We start from the raw sequence: 15,377 nt of genomic DNA on the forward strand, positions 1-15,377 counted from the left end.
CCTATCACCACGCTACCGCAGTATTTCATAACACTTTCTTTAGCATCAGCAAAATTTATCCCATCTAAGGAGTAATGCAGTTGGTTGCTGTAATTCAATTATTACTGCTTTTCATCATGAACATTTCAGTGTGCTTCTTAGAAAAGGTAAAGATTGATATGCTTTTTTTATTTTTATGTTTTCATTAATGCAACACATTTTTTTTTACAGAGCACGCAAGATGCCCACGGACATCCTTGAGTCAATGCTGGATTTTGTCCATGACAGAAGCTAGGGACTTCCACCAACGTTCTGCTCCATCCTCATCTTCAAGACGTACGCTCATCCAGCTTCACTGCTTCAGCGCTTCTTGTGCTGCTACACAACTTTTCTTGCTTCACTGGCGAGTTGGATCACTTCAGTTGCTGTGACACACCTGCAGTCACTCACCAAGGGATTATGGCCAGGTACCGGACAATTGACTTATTTTCGTAGATTATCTACTAGTAATCTATTTGCGTTAAACTCTCTGTCTGTGTAATAATTCCAAAATCAGGCCCTTTTTGCGCGTAAAAGAAGTGTTAGTATGTTACTTAGACGTTTCTTTTTTCTAACGCTAGATGACTTTTTGATCATTTTCAGCTGTCAAAACAGTCGGTTTCAGTTACTTTGCAAATCTCTTTAAAAATTTATCGGCAGCTGTTGTCTGGAAATTTTTTAGTGAACACTGACGATAACTATTCCTCCAACAAAGCTCACTTGTTAAATTTTTTATAATGTGTTTTTTTTCTACTTCCGGTTTTCTAATTTCAGTCCGTAGTTCAGTACATTTTTATTCTACGCACAAAAGAACCACATATTCATGATCCTCGTAAAATTTGTGGTAAAGTTCATATTTTTGTTTGTACGTACGCGTACTTCCGGTTTCGAGAATTATCCTGAGTTCAGGAAAATTCTCGATTTTGGCCAAATTTTAGATTTCGTTTAAATCACACCTAATCGACCCCAAATTTCATGGAGATCACGAATATCTGGTTTATTTTGACGGGAGCTCAATGGTTAAGGCGCTATCGCTTACGTCCGGTATAGTTCCGGAAAATTTGCATGAAACTAGTAAGTGAGCTTTGTTCTGCGTAGATTTCTCGATATTGCCAGCTAGATTTTAAGCAAATATAAGTGCCCTATTTAAGTTTAGAGCAGAAAATCTGATCCTTTTACCAATGTGTAACTTAAATTGCCATGTCATTTCATAAGAATTGTTTTCTCTTTCAGGTATTGCAGAGGAGACGTTGAGAAGACCGACACCAAAAACGTCGCCAGTGTGTCAAAAATGTCAGCTGCGGATCATCATTTGTTGTTGTTAATATGTTTTGTGTTAGTTAACCCGTTGGCTGCCACGCCTTTGTTCCCCCCATGTTAGCTCTGTAGCACGGGCCCGCGCTGTTCGGTCTCGTGGTTTATTTGCCACGGGGTCGGACAGTTGCACCAGCCCCAGATTCGCCGAAAGGCCCTGTTAGGCAATGCACCATAGGGACTTCCCCCTTGTCGATACGGTGATGGATTCTAGAGGTTGTGCATTCCATCTTCTCCTGTCACCGTGTCAGCCCGGACTTGTCAGCAATGGCAAGTCCCACCTTGGTCATGGATCCTTCAGACATGGCGCGTAGAGAAGTAGACAACAACCTACGGGTTGTATGGCGTGGCAGCCAATGGGTTAACTTAAGTGTATGTATGTTTGTATGAATGTATGTATATTGTATGGAAAGTGGAGGAATTGTGGGCGGAGGTGGGAAAATAAATGCAATTCCAGTTATTTATTTTTAATTGTTTTTATTTCACATTTAACTTTAAGAATTTTTATTTTCATATTAACTTGATGTTGTACAACAAATATATATATTTTTTCTAGTTTGATAGGAAAGCTGGTGAATCTCCTAACACCACTCAAATAAAAAAGCAAAATTTTACCCAATCATTTATCTTTCTGAATGTTAAGACAACATGAACTTGCTGATCGATCGGAGAACTGTCACAATGACTTCGATAAAAATGCCCCTAGCCATGAGAAGATTGCAGCCTTGCATCAAAAATACCAACGCCTGTTACAAGTCAGGAAAATCAATTCACGGTCAATTCAAGCAAACGATCAAAATAAACTGACCATTCATTATGAAACCGCTTTAAGAAGTAAATTTTATAGGACCACGAACAAAATAAATATTAAGTACTTCAAATTAACACTTCAAAACTGAATCTAACCTTCACAACCACGAAACAAGGTAACAGATAAAAATTTAATCTTGCCCTCGAAAATAAAAATAAAAATAATCATCCCTCCCAAAAAAGGTACCAATGAACTAATTGCTTTCAAGAATGAATCCTAACACAGAAAAGAAAATTTTCATTTTAGAAAATTGTTCTTCTCAAATAAAAATATCACCACAGAACAAGGGTTAAGGAATTTACAGTTAATTTTGAATCTTGCCACCTCGCCCACCCTCAGAAATAAATTAAAGAATCCCAAGTGCCTTCCCCCAATAAAAAAAATCTTCAAATTGATGTTCTTGTCAACAATGAATCTTAACACCAAAAAAACCTTTTACGAAAATTGTCATGTCTCAACTTAGGAAACGGAATCACAATATAATCAGAGTGTTCACTTGTCTTAACATAGGTAAATTACTACATGAAATAATTTGGTGATGAATCCGAGTCCTGGCAGATCTCTCAACACCTCACCGTCTTCAACTTCTGAAGTCAGGGAATCTGAATAGAATAGAACTGTTCAAAAATCAGATTAACACAAATAATTTTTTGGTTGATTGACTATTCTAACTTAAATGAAAACAGAACAAAACTATTTTTGGAAAATGTCTATGTAAGTCACTTTGAGCAATGAATCAAAATCTGGGCTGGACAAGAACAAATTCGATACTGTTTGAGAGGGATAAATTTTTTGTGAAATCGGTGAAATCGAAATGGCTACAATTAATATTTAACAATACTTAGTAGCACAACTAGAAGAGAGATAACCAACTAACTAAAGGAATTTTCAAATCCCAGGAAAAATAAATGCACAAATGGCGACCATCAGGCGACCGTCTCCACTCCGACCACGTGAGAAATGAAAAAGTTAAGTAGCAGACGATGAATAGCAATGGCAGATAAGTAGTAAAGAATTTCTCCGCTAGATGCTATACAATCGCCTGGATCAATCCGTCAGGTCTTCTTAAATGCTGGATGGATGGATTAAGTCGGATGCAGCGGTAATAAACTTGCCCTACAATTCCAGCAAGCGACTGGACCACTGGACCTAGACGAAGGAATCGTGGTAAATCATAATTGAAAATATTTTGAATATTTTATACATTCATGTTCCCGCGTCCTTTGAGAATTATAGCTGTGCAAATTGCTCTTCTGTTCACCGGCATCAATAGTCGAAGGTTTCAGAGAAAAAATAAAGGCCTGTTTCACTGCAAAGGGTGTCGCCTATTCACGTGGTTGGTGGGTGTCAGGCGGTTAAGGCGCTCTATTCGAGGAGACGTATTGAAATTCAAATAACAGCATGGAAGGAATACAATAATTTGTAGGGAATTGTTCGTTATAGAATTGAAAGGATGTGACAGCGAGCAGAGTTACGACTGGATAGTTGCTGATGTCATCATCTTATATACTAGCTGGCCAACGCCCTTGGTGGTTGCCTCGGTTAAATTTATATAGCAACAGCGTATTTGCTCATTACTTTGAACTGGCCAATAGAAGTAGAAAATTCAAATCCATACAAATGTCAAGTGCGAGCCAAGTTGACCTGCTCGTGGGTATCGTCTTAGCTTCGTTTAGAAAAGACGTAATTTTGTACCATCTGCATTGCTTTGGTTTTGCCATGAATCAATTGGAAGTGAGCACTGCATCTAAGTTATCTGGGAATGCCATCCTGTGTGCACGATGTGCTGTGTGCTTGTCTTAATTTTCTTGAGACTCTGGTGGTTGTCTGTTTCCTTTTAAAATTAAAATACACTGCACGCTAAAAAGCACTACACGATATTTTGCGAGATTCAACCGAACTTGATTACCCTTCAAATGACTGTTGCGAATTGTTAGGTAATAGGTTTACCAGGCATATGTAATCTATTGTGATCTATTGGCATCGCTTTTCGTTTAACCTTTATGTGAGTTTAAAAATTCCACATTTGAATATCTGTTGCTATCGTTAGTGTAGTAGACCCAATGAAAATGTTATTTGCTCCGATTTCTTTGAGCGGAAGAATCGTAGTAACCTACTTTCCCCAATAAATTATCTTAATAAACTGAAATAAATCATCCGGACAAAAAAACTTTTAAACCATTGTATTTAAAAAAAAATTGTCGTGTCGATACCACATGAAACAAACAGCAAAATATGCGTGTTTTAGTTGTTCTTAGCAAGAAAATAACTGAAATGAGCTGACTTTCTCCAACGGGAATAACTCCATGTTAAAAAAGGTAACAGAAAGGAAATAGACTGACAAACAGTATTGAATGAATGAGGCCTTTCTAGACAGTGAGAACCATCTGCTGCAAGTCGCACAACAACGCCGGATTTTCTTCCTTCAGCTTTTTCCAGTTGTCCGTTCCCATGACTTCATCTAGACAAACAATGAGAACAACGATTAATAAAAGAAAATTTTTTTATCATAAAATTATTTCAACGTTAACTTACTCGGATAACGGCGGAAGTACTCGACGGCATATTTCTTCAGGTGCTCCGCTGGATGGTGGGTGGTGAGTGACAGCAAATCCAGGCAGTTCTTGCTGGACATCTTGCGTATCAGATGTGTTTCACAACGAGTTTTCAATTCTTCCAGCAAATACTTGTCCGCAACGACCAAAAGTTCAGGTGCCATAACGTCCAGGGTTGTCGATCGTGTCAGGCCGGTGTATAAATAGCGAAGAACTTCTTGAAAGACATCGGGATCGACGTCCTCCACTTCCACATTTCCGGACAGCATCTCTTTCGTTGGGTGCTGAAACATGGCTGCAAACACTGGACTCCTCATGGCCAAAATGATAATATGAGCTGGAAATTTTTGGCCACGGACGTTAAAAGTGACATCACTTAAGAAGGGCATTTTTTCAAATAACTCTTCGTGTTGATGAAGAATAAGATCCTGCTTATCATTGTCTCTGGTCTGTGTCTTGTCGTGAAGATGTATCTCTGCTGTTGTAGCCTTTCCCGTTAGTTGCTTTCTGATCAAACTTTTGATTTTGCAACGAATGGTAGTTTTTCCATTCACAAAGTCCCAAGTCTCTAGCAAGCTTTTTTTGGTAATCCGAAGAACAACACTAGGATTTCCAAAATATGTATATCCCAAAATACCACTAGTGTTCTGGAAAATTGTCTTGCAATTCTCATCGCAAACTGTGATATCTACTGCCATAGGATATTTCATATTAATGGAAAGATTCAGTAGTCTGATTTCTAGATAATCGCCAGACGGATAAAGATCCAGCTTTAATATGCTTCCATCGGAAAACTCGCCCGATATCAATCTTTCCCAGTCTATTCCTAAACTACCAAAAAACGATAGTCGTTCAACCGTCCATTCGAAATCGATTTCATTAATCACACCCTTCGTTTGGCAACAATAAGATGAAATCGCCGGTAGTTCCGATTTCGTTGAAGGGGCAGAGTTAGCGATGACTTGTGTCTCCATTTTAACTGCACGATATACGGCCAACAAATTCACAATAATGAAACAACGCCTTTCGCTGGAGGACGAATGAAACACCAATAACTCTTCTCAATAAAGAACAGCAAACTACTGGTCCATCAGGCGGTCAGGCCACTGCGAACTCGGTAGAAATCGACAAAGCGTCGTTTTGGGCTTACAGGGAATTTTTTGGAAAAAGCAATTCTGAGAAACGTTTGAAGGTCAATAATAATGTTGGTAATACGCAATTGTTTTTGTTTTTCAATAAGTTTCGATATAGCCAATGCCAGCCATGTGTAATATAGTACGCTTCGCATATTTCGAAAATGTCTCATCTCTAAAAAAAACAAACATGCATGTCATATGCAAGTAAGTCCAAGGTTACACAAATTCCACTTAATATCAAGATAGTTGTCAATGTCCGATGCTGCGGAATCCTGTAGGCAAACGGCCAAAGTCTCTCAAATCTTGACAAAAGATGTCCAATTCCCGCAATCATAAAAAAACAATAAACTAATTAAACTGTCGCCATCCTTTTTGCTAGATGTCTGAGAAGAGAATTTTTGTTGTTGTTTTTTATTGACATGCGCGTATTTTATATTGTGTGTGAATTCCTGCAAGTCTCCGCATCTCCGCTGTGTGATAGTTGGGACCTATAAATATCGAACGAATTCATCTCGTCAGTCATCCCACCGCAGCTGCCGACCTGAACGCTTCTTTCACGCTCCTTGTCCCGAAAAATTATATTAGTAAGATGACCAAATCGTCTGCATCCGTGTCTTTTTTAATGGTAATTATATCACAAACTTATTTTCTTATATCTCAAATAGTTTAAAATCAATTTTTTTTTAATAGTTTCAACCATAGTTTTTTTAACCATAGTCAAGTTTTATTCTGCCTTATTGTTATTATTTGTTACTATTATTCCTATTCGTTATTGATAGATCGCAATGATGGTCTGTTGTTTCCTTATGGCAACTACGGCCCAAGGGACAATAAGTCCTTGGCTAAATAGACCCCAGCAATTTAATCGTTTCTTCCTGCTGGCCCGTCCATTATTGTCGTCTGAGTATAATTTCCAACTTAATAACGATTATGACGCTCGCCTTATGGAAGAAATACCAACAGAAATGGCGATCAACGGCCCGGAAGCTAGAGCGCCCGGTAGGTTGAATAGGCCTAGTACCTTCTTATTGTCAACAGGTAATATAACCCCAAAATTTCAAACTTTACAAGAGGAAACTAACGAAACTTGTGGCCAGCCTCGGCCAATTGGCGAAGGTCAGCCAAGTCATTTGGCTAAACCAGTATCCAACGGTGGAACTCTTTATAAAAATCGATGGTTATAATTCAGACGTACATTCAGAGAAAATTCATTACTACAATCAAGCCATTCGCCAAATACTTGGGTGAGATTAATATATTGATGTAAATTTTTTTCTCTTTTAAATAGTATTCCTAGTTTTACTGATTTAAAAATGACGAGATTAATTTTATCTGATTTACTGTTCAAATGGGATTTTTTTTAAATGTATTATAGAGATCAAAAAAATATCCGGACGTGGGACTCGAGCAATGCGCTTGCCGAAGAATATGTTCGTGTCTGTGCCTTTTCCCAACGTGTCCAGTACGCTTATCGCGATTCCTCTGATTCGTTTTATAATTGCAAAGACTTTAGCCACACGGGCTATTCGGCTCTTTCTCAGGCGACTCAGCTCTTGTTCAATGACATTTGCAATGATAACAAATTTTGGTAAGTGAAATTCCTAACTCTTTCAAGCCACTCAGAGTCACTATAGTTGTCAGCTCGCCAAACTCATTTCAATGTGAAATATGCAGCTTGTTCGAAATTTTTCTAATATCTTATTTTATTTGTTTTGGTACATCGTTTTTAAAAGAATCGAGAATCTGTTTGTATACTCGGGATTCTGTTTATAAAACCTTGGCGGATCAGATGACATTCTGTTTTATCTTCAACTCTCAAGGTTATTCGCAGAAACCCAATTCGAATGAATCTGTCATGATATTTATGTTTAAAATTATGAGTCCCTATTCGGTTTCAAACTTATACGTCAACAGTCGTGTCAATAAAACCGATAAAAAAATTTAGTGAATATTGTCTCAAGTGTACCTGTGCTTTTTTATCATCTATAAGGTAAACCTGTTTCATTTTTCTGTGGAATTGATTTCAAAAACTTGATTTTTCAATTGTCGCAATTACAAAAACAAATTCCCCCAAACAAATCCCCATTGAAAATGGTTACGATCCCAATAAAATGCATCCTCGCCATCTTTATAGCCGTTTGCGGTTAATGCCAATCAGACAACCCCAACTTCTTGAGCAGAACTAAAAATCTCACCGATTAGCGATTACGTTAAGTTTCATGGAGTACATACAGCAACTTTCTCGTTGAATTTTACCAACACGCCAATAATGACAAATTAACGTCTAGCGAGAAAAAATATTACCACTGCCCATTGGCCACTGAGATGTCGTTGGTATTTACAACAAGGTGACGAATCAATCGGCGATGAGATTCTGTGTCGAAATGAGGAACAACAAGGTTGAAAATGAAGTGATCAAAAATTTTAATGAAATCGTCGGTCAAGAAATACAATCCGATAAAGTGAGAGTACTCTCCTTGGAGAAGGTAATTTTTGATTTTGACGAGCGCCATGCCTAATTACCCATGGAGGATAATTTTCTATTTCCCGTGCGGACAAATAAAAAAAAATGCGATCCACTTCCGAACATTTACCCCATCTCAAACTCTCAACCATCTCTACTCTTTTAAAAGAAATTCGGAGACAAAAAAAAATGATGATTTATCTACAAAATTAATGGCATTCTTGTTATACTGAAAAAAAAAAAAAAATAAATAAAATAATAGATTTAATTGCAAAAACCTTTAATCAATAAATTTAGCGATTGAAAAAATTTGGCAGAATCGAATTCACGGCCGGGATTATGTTAAAGGAACTCAAAACTCAACAGTCGTGTTGGCAATAAATTTGACATAATTCTAGCAAATATCGTCTCAAGTGAATCGGTGCTTCAAAGTGCTGTAATCCTCGAAAGTTTTCCTCAAATGAAAGACAGAATTTTATCCTTTTATAACTCGCACCGTCATGATAAACAACGGCCAGTCATACAGGAATGTTGGGGAACAGCCAACCCAGAATCTGAGATCTTTGTGGATCTTTGTGGGTCGCAAAATAAAAGGCACGCCGGAAATAAATTTATTTCCATTTCTTCTTTCTATTTTTTGACATTTGCTTGAATCCAATTATATTCTAACGCAGAATTTTTCACATTTTTAAGAGAGACAAATTTATAGAGAAGAATAAATTGAGATGCCAAAACACACAGATTCAAACAGTAAATTTTTACTTGTTAGAAATTCTACTACTATACTATGCTTATATTTTAAAACAAACCAAGTTGGGGTCATTAGACCATACGATTTTGAATGTGCAGTTTGGATTTGGCCATCAATTAGTCAACATTCAGTAGGTAACCACAGTCGACCACAGTAGCAATGAAAAGAGCAATAATGTACCATCTTCAATACTAATGATTTGGTGTCGTTGGCTAACACTGACGTAGAGCAATATGAGTGTCATTCGAGATTTCTGTGATCCTTTCATTAGTTCTATTTCATTTGCGCGGGATTTTTGTTTAACTGATTGAGGATTTGTTGGTCCACCAGAAATGTTACTTCCTTAGAAATATTAAATTACATCTCTGCATGTTTAGTGTTCCACTCGATGCTGAACTTTAATCAAACAAAGTAAAACAATAAATAAATAAGTTTTTAGTGTTTTACCGTGAAGGCGCGAACCAGAATGAGTCTGCCCAATGTTTCTGTATGAATGCGCAGTAATTCGCGAGTTCCCGTTTAGTTTGAAACGTCCATTTAAGTGTCAATAAATCTAATACTGGTTCACGGCATCATCTAAAAATGAATTCTTATTTACTATTACAAGTTTTGAACGGAAATGGCTACTACACAAATGAGGTGCATCCTCGTCATATTTTTGGCTGCCGTTTGCTGCAGCTGCCGTTTGCTGCAACTGCCGATTGGACAACCCCGGCGGTTCTTCTTCTTGGGCGAAACTGCAAATCTCACCAGATACGTTAAGTTCCATGGAGTACGGCAACTTTCTCATTGAAATTTACGAACACGCCAATAATCACAAAGCAACGACAACTGCCAGCGAGAAAAAATATTTCTATTCCCCCATTGCGCTGCTGGACCACCAAAGTGCCGTTAGTAGATTGAACAGGGTGACGAAACAGCCAGAGATGCGATTTCGTGTGGAAATGTGGAACGACAAAGTCCAAAATGAAGTTGTCAAACATTTAAACAAATCCATCGGTCAAGAAATACAATCCGATAAAGTGAGAGTCATTCCCTTGGAGAAGGTCATTCTCGCCAGCGAAATACCCGCAACAGATTATTCGCTATCGCCGGTGTGGAAGAATTATGACAAGAGCAAAACCTTGAGACTTTCTCTGTCGTGTTATGAGCAGAAAATATGCGACGAACTGGCCAATGAAATGCGATCGGATCCCACTCAATTCGACCATTTCAAACTCCTGTACAGTTTGTCATGGCAGACGTCGCAAACCAAACAGACGACCATCAGCATCGACAGCGTCACTTCCGGTCAAATGGTCTCGACTCTTTTACAGAAATTTGGAGACAAAAACCAAATTTTTCTGACGGCCAACGACGAGAAGAAAATGTTGACGGAAACGCTCAACAACATCCGAATGGACACATTTGACGACTCTGAGGTCGGATCTCCTGACACGGAGTTTCAAATTTTGAGCATTTTAAAAGATTTGCTGGTCACATCCAGAACGACCATCAAAGAGCAAAATGACAAAATGTGGGACTCTGTTTTCTGGAATGACGACAATTACCGGCCGGACAAGACGACGAAAACTTTGAATGAAATCATCAACAAACTGGATAAGGAAACTCAAAAGAAATTGGCGGACATGTTCCAAAAAGCGGAGAGGCAGTCTGAAATAAGAGAAAAATTAACTTCGAGTAATAAAGACGCGGAGAAAAGACGAGAGGAACAAATCCGTCGCGAAAATGAATCGAAAGATGCTAATGAAAATGAAATGAGAAGATCACAAGCAACGGAACAAGGGCAAACCAGCCGCAATAAAACTCGCGACGACAAATCGAATACCAACAAAGTTGACACGGAAGTCAGTGGCGGTGGGTGGGGCGTTAGTATTGGCGCTAAAGTTGGAGTAGAAAATAGTAACACGCACAATGCCGAACGAGAAAACGAGAAGAGTGAAAACGCCAAGAAAAGTTCGGATGAACACGACAGAAAGTTAGAGAATAAAGAAAGAATCCAACACAATTACGACTTAAGCAGTTGGGCTGACGTGGACAGAATCAGTTCAACAATTTCAGGGAAAATGGCAACCGATTCCGATAGTTCCCGGCGTGTCGAAATTTTGAAGGAAGAGGTTGAAAAATTATTACAGGAAAGTAGAAATCACGTCGAATGGGACGGAGAGAAATTTGTGCCCAAACCGATGCAATTGAGCAGAATCAATTTGGGCAAATTTCGTGATTCTCAATCGTTTCAGGATCGCAACGTACGTGTCCGTTACACGACCGCCGAACTGTTTGCGCCGATAAAATTTTTAGAACACACAGAATTGACTGTCACTGACGAATGGAACAATTTAAAGGACGAACTCAAAGGTTTGAAAAGAGAAAGACGAAACATTCGATTAATTTATTAACAAATAACTTGACAAATAATTGGAATTGAATTGCAGTCACCACTGAGCTGTTAAGCGCAACCGTGAACACTTTGGTGAAAACGAATACCGAACTGAGAAATGCGAAAAGCGATTTAACTAATACAAATAATAAATTAGAAGGTATTTTGAATTATTTATGATTTGGCGAAAACTGCATTTAAATGTTGTGTGCAGGGACTAAAAAGGAGTTGGAGAAAACGAAGGCCAACGTCCATGATTTATCTGCCCAATTAAATGGTATTTAATCGTTGCACTGGAAAAAAATTTTACAAGAAAATTTTTTTCAAGTTCAAGATATTTTTTATTATTGCAATCTACAATCTCATAATGCATTAAATATTCCATTTGATTGTGTTTTTATTAATACAGAGACTAAAAAGGAGTTGGTGACAACGAGAGCTGATTTAACCAAAAACCTCGATGGTTTATCTTCGAAATTAAAGAGTATTTTACCTTATTTTTTTTTAATCAGATAAAATCCGAAAGCTAAAACCTTTTCAATAAATTTAGCGACCGAAAAAGAATTGGCAGAGACAAAAATAACGGCCGGGAATATTTCAACTGAGCTCAAAAGTAAATATTAATACGAATATTGAACGAAATTGAGAAAAATTTTATCAATTAAATTTTGTTTTCTTTGATTGTGTAGTGAATTCAAATCAATTACGTCAAGATCTAAAAGTCACTGAAGAAAAACTTAAAAGAAATTGGAGAGGTACATATTAACTTCTTAAAATATGTGAAATTGCTTAAATTGTAATCGAATGAAATGGTTCAGCAACCTCAAATGATTTGGAAACTGCAAAAACAAATTTGGCCTCAACGAGAACGGAATTGAGCAGCACCAAGTCGGTTATTGCGGATTTGGTGACCAAATTAAATGGTAAAATTATGAATGAATTGTTTTATGTGACTCGATTAAAAGAATTTAAATTTAAATTTCAAAGCCCGAACGAGTGAAATAGTTGACATTGGTCAAATGCCAACCTCGTGTGAAGATCTACGGCGAATGGGACATAAACTGAGCGGATTCTTTTCTGTCAAAGGATCTAAGAAGATGGAGATGATTTACTGTGACTTTCATCCTAATAATCAAAATGGTAAGTCATGTAATTATTTCTATTGTTATTGAATGTCTAATTCTTTTGTTTACAGATAATCAAAAATGGATTGGATACTTTGACGTCAAATCGGCGCCCGTCCATTTCTACGTCCAGAGAGGGACTGAATTCAACACAACTGGAACTCCGGTCCAGTTCGATTTTGCGCGGGTGAACGAGGGAAACTCCATGAATTTGACATCGGGGAAATTCACGGCACCGCGACCGGGAATTTATTTTTTCTCATTCGCGGGAGTGGCGAATTTCAAAGATTCATCTCCTATTGGGTTTTTTTCTTTTCTTATTTTGAACGGGGAAATAATCGGGATGAGTTCTATTCTAAAGGAAAAAAGCCCTGATAATCAATGGATCAGCGCAAAGCGCGAGGATCAGCGCTGGAGCAACAATGATAAATTTCGTCCGTTGACCCTCCAGTCGCTGCTGAACTTGAAAAAAGGCGATCAAGTCTGGGTGGTGATTTCGGGACTACCTAGTTTCACTGATCTCTTCTCCTCGTCTTTTTCTAGGGCCAATCTCAACGTTTTGTGCGAGTTCACGGGTTTCATGTTGGAGGAGAAAATTGTAGCGTCCCTTTGAGGTCCAACATAAAAAATGTACGCCGACACGAACATTTGGGGAAGGGATATTTTAAGGGGAAAAGGAAGATAATTCATTTGTTCATTTCAAAAAATTTACAAACAAAAAACCAATTTTCATTGCCAGATTTACAAAATTCAGGGTGGACTATAAATGGGAGAAAATTCATTCGCGTCTAATTAACTTACGGATCGAAATTTTCAAATAATTTTTTTTTACTAGTGATTTCGCATTTCAGTTGAGCACTCGTCCAGAAAAATTCGTTTGTCTATCTCTAAAACTAAGGACAGGCGACGTGAGAAACTCATTTTACTTGCCAGATTTTCATTAAAAAAAAAAAATTCTCAATTCGTTTTCTTGTCGCAGCTCAAAATCAAATTAACGCTAGAATAAAAAGGCTTTTATTCCCAACGTATCTCGGTTATCTTTAGTAAATGCGTTTCACTTTTTTTGGTTTTAATTTACAAAATATGAATTTTACTACAAAATGTGAATTTCACCCACCGAATGAAATGGACAGACGCGCCATTTATTCGTTCGGTGTGAAAATCACAACGGTCGTTTAAAAAAATTTAAAAAAATCAAAGAAAAGAGAGACCAACATAAAAATTTCAATTAAATCATGTCTGTTAGTTAATTAAACGATTGCTAATGCATCCACTGTTGGAGCATGTGCACTCGTCGACATTTCGCAGTTCAAATTAAAATTCGCGACATATAGAGAAAAGTTCTTACCTGTTGCCTCAACTTTGATGAATTTCGTTTGGTATTTCTCTTCGATGTCGGTGGTGTTGGCTCAGGTTGCCAGGATAAATTCCTCTGATTACGTTGACGTCCATCTCCAATCACTGCAATCAAACAATTAATTGATTTGAACTTTGACACAACACTGGGAACTGAGTTGTTAGCCTCATTGTCTGTGGCCTTTGTTATTTGTTTGTTTCCTAAGCATCTTTAGACTGGTTTGTCAAACATATCCTCCAGGGAGCCACCTGTGTCAGACTGTATTGGACAAATCAGCAAACAACTGTTCGAATAGATGGAGGTACAGGTACACAGCAGCAATATCAGTTTCTTCAACAAAGATATGTTTGCATCAAACCAGTATATGCACTTTGTCGGTTGTAACCCAAAGATTCCAGAGGCTGAGAAGAAAAATAAGGAATCTGTTAAAACACCAATAACATTTTTTTCCTTATTAATAAGAATGCACACAATCAAGAGTTTTAAAAGTCTTACTCGAGAATGTTGTCATTCATGTTATGGGAAACCAAAGCTACATTGATTTGGGGTAGCTATGGCCGCAACAGAATGTTTGAGACCACTGCATTAGGTATTTGTTCATCGCTTAATTCTTCACACAAAGAGATAAAATTCTACTAATTCAGCATGAAGGGATCGATAATTCAAGGTGAAACTTACTCATGCTTTACTACTTTTCCATTGTGATCTGAGAATCCTGGGCAGTTTCAAGCAAATAGAATCTTGACTCGATTTCTTTGTTCCAACCACATGTAACAAGACAACCGGTACTACTACTAAAAGTCCAGAAACAATAGAAAACTATCCGTGAACGGACTTATTACTCAAAGTCTCAAATGCTTACTCAAATGAAACAATGCCAAGAGCTCAAACTTCAATACTTCATTTCGCGACTCGCGAGAGCGCCGTACACTGCACTGCAGACGAACTTCCGTCAGAAACTCAGAATTGAGACGCGCAGTTGCCAATTTCTTCAGCTCAACGGCGCGATATTTGATTTTGATAAATAGTTTGCGAAAAATGTGGTAAATGATAAGTGTAGATTGCATACACAAAGAAATGCATTCATTTTTGGTGAAATCAGCAATGAAACGTTCTACTCATAACAGCTGTAGTGCACACAGTAGTGTGTTGAAGTGGCACAGATAAAGACCATTGTCTTAGGGGCGGTCTGATTAAAACAACAACCCTACAAACCCTGACTGAGCAGGGAATATATGGATCAAATTATCTTTATCTGTTTACCGACGAGCGACCGAGCAGCTTATAATCAAACGAAGAGACATTGCTTGTGACATTGTTAAAAGAGATAAAAGAGAAATCGGGAACACTTGAGTACATGTATGTCGAAATGATATCAACGAATGAAGATACTGAAATAAGAGAATGGACTATGGAGGCTTTGTATCAGTGTATGCCTATAATAAATATTTAAAGTATTCAAATGAG

At 37.7% G+C, this 15,377-nt stretch overlaps 1 protein-coding gene, 2 long non-coding RNA genes and 1 pseudogene across 3 annotated transcripts; 2 read left to right on the forward strand and 2 right to left on the reverse strand.

Annotated features, from left to right (window-relative positions):
- Positions 1-44: 44 nt before the first annotated feature.
- LOC124336598 lies at positions 45-1,608 on the forward strand. Its single transcript, XR_006917107.1, has 3 exons — positions 45-146; positions 211-446; positions 1,252-1,608. It is a non-coding gene; the product is annotated as an uncharacterized LOC124336598 (long non-coding RNA).
- A 2,703-nt stretch (positions 1,609-4,311) lies between these two features.
- Positions 4,312-5,672, reverse strand: LOC124336654 (TD and POZ domain-containing protein 4-like). Its single transcript, XM_046790443.1, has 2 exons — positions 4,679-5,672; positions 4,312-4,604 (listed from the first exon to the last, which is right to left on the reverse strand). The coding sequence occupies exons 1-2, from the start codon at positions 5,670-5,672 to the stop codon at positions 4,513-4,515; spliced, it is 1,086 nt and encodes a 361-aa protein (XP_046646399.1). The 3' UTR covers positions 4,312-4,512.
- Positions 5,673-9,653: 3,981 nt separating this feature from the next.
- LOC124336655 lies at positions 9,654-13,166 on the forward strand (annotated as a pseudogene).
- Positions 13,167-14,214: 1,048 nt separating this feature from the next.
- On the reverse strand, positions 14,215-14,959 carry LOC124336621. The gene is made up of 3 exons (XR_006917132.1): positions 14,600-14,959; positions 14,406-14,545; positions 14,215-14,332 (listed from the first exon to the last, which is right to left on the reverse strand). It is a non-coding gene; the product is annotated as an uncharacterized LOC124336621 (long non-coding RNA).
- Positions 14,960-15,377: the final 418 nt, after the last annotated feature.

The sequence above is a fragment of the Daphnia pulicaria genome, chromosome 4 (assembly GCF_021234035.1).
Source record: "Daphnia pulicaria isolate SC F1-1A chromosome 4, SC_F0-13Bv2, whole genome shotgun sequence".
Taxonomy (NCBI): Eukaryota; Metazoa; Arthropoda; class Branchiopoda; order Diplostraca; family Daphniidae; genus Daphnia; species Daphnia pulicaria.

Excerpts from the sequence above, each read along its gene's own strand:
- LOC124336654 (XM_046790443.1), bottom strand. The coding sequence starts at position 5,672 with ATGGAGACACAAGTCATCGCTAACTCTGCCCCTTCAACGAAATCGGAA. Across the intron at positions 4,605-4,678 it reads GTACTTCCGCCGTTATCCGA|ATGAAGTCATGGGAACGGAC; the intron begins GTAAGTTAACGT and ends TTGTTTGTCTAG.